The sequence below is a fragment of the Triticum aestivum genome, chromosome 4A (assembly GCF_018294505.1).
Source record: "Triticum aestivum cultivar Chinese Spring chromosome 4A, IWGSC CS RefSeq v2.1, whole genome shotgun sequence".
Classification (NCBI taxonomy): Eukaryota; Viridiplantae; Streptophyta; class Magnoliopsida; order Poales; family Poaceae; genus Triticum; species Triticum aestivum.
In genome coordinates, this window is record NC_057803.1 from 78,135,578 (window position 1) to 78,139,379 (window position 3,802).

The following is a 3,802-nucleotide window of genomic DNA, read 5'->3' on the forward strand; positions in this document are numbered from 1 at the left end:
TCGAGCCCAATGTTGAGCGCCACTGCATTTTCTTGGCGTCGATGGCGGGCGCCTGTCTCTGCCAAGGTGTACAAGCGACAAATGACATCGCAGAGGGACTCATCGTCGTCCCTGGTGGGCGGCAACGGCTCCGGCGCAGATCTGCAGGACCCGCAGCCGGAGCGGCTGGAGGTGGCCCGAGCCGCCCTTTGCCTTGTATGGCGATTCATGTGCGCTTCGGACGCCGCTGCTGCAGGCTCGAAGGTGCGGACACGAGGACCCATCGTTGTTTGGGAGGAGCAGGACTGGTAGTGTTGGGGAAGGCGCGGATGACGTAGGGCGGTTGCGGGGTGGAGTGGAGCTGCACCTCCCCACCTGGGCCAGTGGCAACATCGTCGAGGTGGAGCTCCTGCCCTTGTCCATCGACGAGCGATGGAGGGCAATGGGGACCGCGAGCTCCTTGTCGTCCGGCACAGACAAGCTCAAGTCCTTCTGGGCGAGCGCCGCCGAGTCGATGCCGGCGGACAAGCTGCCGGATCCGTTCCCGGGCATGCCAAAGGGAAGGGGAGGCGAGCAAAGAGGGCGAGAGGGTGAGTTTGACTAGAGTTTGCCATCTGGGGAAGGGGAAGTGTTTGTCGGGACAGGAGTGCGGACATCGTGAGACAGTCGACGTGGCAGAGCGTACGAAAGCGTCTGGTCCATCCCAGATATGGGCTGAGTATGGAGGTGCTAGTTAGCCCAAACGTTTGGAGTGCGTTTGGAGCGGCCGGTTGAGTGTCTTATTTCTGTCCGAACAACGCCTGGATGGCTGGATCCCACCATAGAACAACTGAACAAGATATATGAAAGAACTACTACAAACCAAAAGTTTTTTTCCCCTTCTGAATGAACTTCAAAATCCACGCACACACATACCCTGAATCCCATGTGTCTCCAATACCTTCATCAGCTACAAAGAAGAAAACGACGTCAGCTAGCACCAGCCCTGCACCGGCCACCGGTCGTCAGGGTCCGGCCTCCATGACGACCGCCTCCTCCCATTCCCAGCCGCCGGTGCCGGTGCTGGCGCCGATTCTTCGCCTTCGCCCCTCCACCTCCACACGACACGGGCGAGTATCCCCCAGAGCATCCTGACCGCTTGAGGCAGGCACGCCCACGGCCACGCCCTGTAGTCGCCGCTGTCGTCGTCGGGGAAAGTCGCGTCACACGTGGTCGACAGGCGCTGGTACCCGGGGAGCATCCCCATCTCCATCTCTCCGGCGCTTCCGCCGGCCTCGGCGGCCAACACATACGGCGACGACCCCGTTGCGATGGCCCGGCGGAGGGGCGCGCTCTCCTCCTCAGCGTGCATCAACATGATGAAGCGGGCTAAACGATGGACGATATTGCATCTGTTCTTAACAGCACAATCGATGATCTCGTGTTATATAGCAGTATACGCAGGCGTGGCAACTGAGGACACGTTTGTCTGCATGCATGTATGTAACAAAGCAGCTGCCTCGTAGTTGCCGGAAGTGACAGCACAACATTAGTGCACGACTGCAGCATTCTTAGTAGCAATATTAGTGGTTCTATATAACAGGCAGAAGGGTGTACACACACATCCAGCAGACAACAGAGTAATCTCCATGCGCGTCACGTCTGGAGAGAAACAGAGTTGCTGTGCCCAGCTGGCTCCGTGATATGCTGGAATGCCGCCGTTCATAGTCAGAGCAGGCCGGAGATCAGCCGCCGCCTCATACTCCTGGAGGTGGACTGGTAGGAACGGGCCAGGAGTCCAGCGCCGATGCCGACGCCGAGGAAGATGCCCAGGCTGATGACCACGCCCACTCTGACGCCGGCCGTGAACCACGAGAGCTCGCTGTCCCCGCCTTCCAGCCCCGCCGATCCCATGTACAAGCTGTCGTAGTCGACGTCGTCCATGGCCGGCTCCGGCTTGTAGCACCTGTACTCCGATTCCTGCGCGCAAGATGCAGTTCATGCGTTTCAGTCTTTCAGCAACAGCAATGCAATCAATCAATCCAGGACGATGAAACGGAACTAAATTTGTGGCGTCACGTACCTGTGGATCATGCTTCTGGTCAGACGGCGTTTCTTTCGCGTCGTCGCCGGCGTGCTCGCCGCACTCGGGGATGGGCTCCATGAACGGCGCCTTGACCTGGCGCGTCCTCCTGAGCCGCAGCTTCATCGCCTTGGTGAACACGACCGGGTTGCCCCGGAACAGGCTCGCCACGTACACCTCGACCATCGGCGACTTGGCACCCTCCTCCCCGCCGCCTTTCAGGAACCCCGAGCACCGCTGCATGGCGACCTGGCACTTCATGACCCACCCCTTCTTCTCCTCCGCCACGTCGCACATCTCCATGATCCCCACGAGGAGCCTCTCGCCGCCGCCGACGCGGACCTCGAAGCGCACGCTCCCGGCCATCCTCACGGTCGCCGTGCTGACGAAGGAGGCCTCGCGCGACGCGGCGTCCACGCGGTCCCTGCGGAGGGGGCACGAGACGTGGCCATGGTGGTTGCCGGTGCTTCTTGGCCTGTCGCCGTTCACCTCCAGGACGGTGTCGGAGGTGAGCGGGGCGTGGGTGATGGTCAGGGTGTCCAGCATGGATTCGTCCACCTCGCACCTGCTCAGCCGCAGGTAGAAGACTCTCAGGCTGAGCCACGACGACGGCTCCGGCGTGGGCTTGGGAACCTCTGGTTCGGGAATTTCGCCCATGTCTCGGAGAATTTGCACCGAAGTTGCTCAAATTTGAGGTAGGGGTTAAATGGAGGGTTTTGAGCAGTCAGGGCGTGGGCGTTTCAGAGTGTTCCGTTCTGCAAGAACACCGTCAACTTGTAAAAAACTGCACCATGGAAAATTTGCATTTGGGTAGTTCGTAATATAGTTGGTGCATCTCAAGACTGGTAATTCCGTGCAAGGGGATAATGGATGGATGAACATCTATGATCTATCATATCACCGAGAGGTAAACATCCAAGAACTTCTCAAACGCATGCCCCAAACGAAAACTTCTCAAAGGGAACACATAAAACTTCCCTAGTTCCTCAATTTAACCCAGACTCCCACAGGGTGCGCTCTACAGGTTTCTTTGAACTCCGTTTTTCCATAACAAACCAAGGCTAAACTACTGTTGAGCATTAGTGAAGATTTTTATAACATAAAGCACGACTTCTTTTGAAAAAAGAAAGAAAAGGAAGACAAGAGCATAGAACAAGACAGAAGACGAGTTCAGTCAAATTTTCCTACTCCCTACTCAAACGACCAGCGCTTATGGAGAATCAAAGAAGAAGAAAATGATTTGAGGTTCGAACTCAACCCTCGCAACCAGATTGGCCATACCAAAATGATGAGACCTCTGTATTTCCCAGAACACCATCGAAGACCTCAGAGTAGAGTTACATGGAGAGGATAGGGTCACTTACCAGATTCAGCGACCTAACTGCCTCTCCCTCCGTCCTTCTTTCTCGTCCGGCACGAGCTGCACTGTGCTAGTGGGATATATATGAGCGTGGAGGAAGAAGCTTCCTCGCTCTCTATTATACGAACTCATTTTCGGATGGAGCTGAGCCCCCCGTAAATCCCTCCAACTGACACCTCACACAATAGGCGCCAACGTCCAAAAGCCACCTCCTCATGCATGACTGCATAATTCCGTTCGGCGACGTAGGAAAAATGAATAAATAAATGGAAAATAAACTTGTTTTATTCCCATTATTGCTTTCGTTTTGCATACGTACGTTGCTCTTTAGTAACGCCGTGGATAAATGCCCTCGTGTAACTGCCATTTTAATGTGGGTTCATTTCCCGTTTTCATTGTAT

The 3,802-nt window shown here is 55.9% G+C and overlaps 1 protein-coding gene across 1 annotated transcript; it reads right to left on the reverse strand.

The window, feature by feature from the left end:
• Positions 1–1,376: 1,376 nt before the first annotated feature.
• Positions 1,377–3,517, reverse strand: LOC123085255 (uncharacterized protein At1g01500). Its single transcript, XM_044506879.1, has 3 exons — positions 3,406–3,517; positions 2,042–2,796; positions 1,377–1,938 (listed from the first exon to the last, which is right to left on the reverse strand). The coding sequence occupies exons 2-3, from the start codon at positions 2,696–2,698 to the stop codon at positions 1,687–1,689; spliced, it is 909 nt and encodes a 302-aa protein (XP_044362814.1). The 5' UTR covers positions 2,699–2,796; positions 3,406–3,517; the 3' UTR covers positions 1,377–1,686.
• Between the last annotated feature and the right edge of the window lie 285 nt (positions 3,518–3,802).

What these genes read in the sequence shown, in the direction of transcription:
- LOC123085255 (XM_044506879.1), bottom strand. Translation starts at nt 2,698, where the DNA reads ATGGGCGAAATTCCCGAACCAGAGGTTCCCAAGCCCACGCCGGAGCCG. An exon ending in ACCAGAAGCATGATCCACAG is followed by an intron (nt 1,939 to 2,041) that starts GTACGTGACGCC and finishes TCTTGCGCGCAG; the next exon opens with GAATCGGAGTACAGGTGCTA.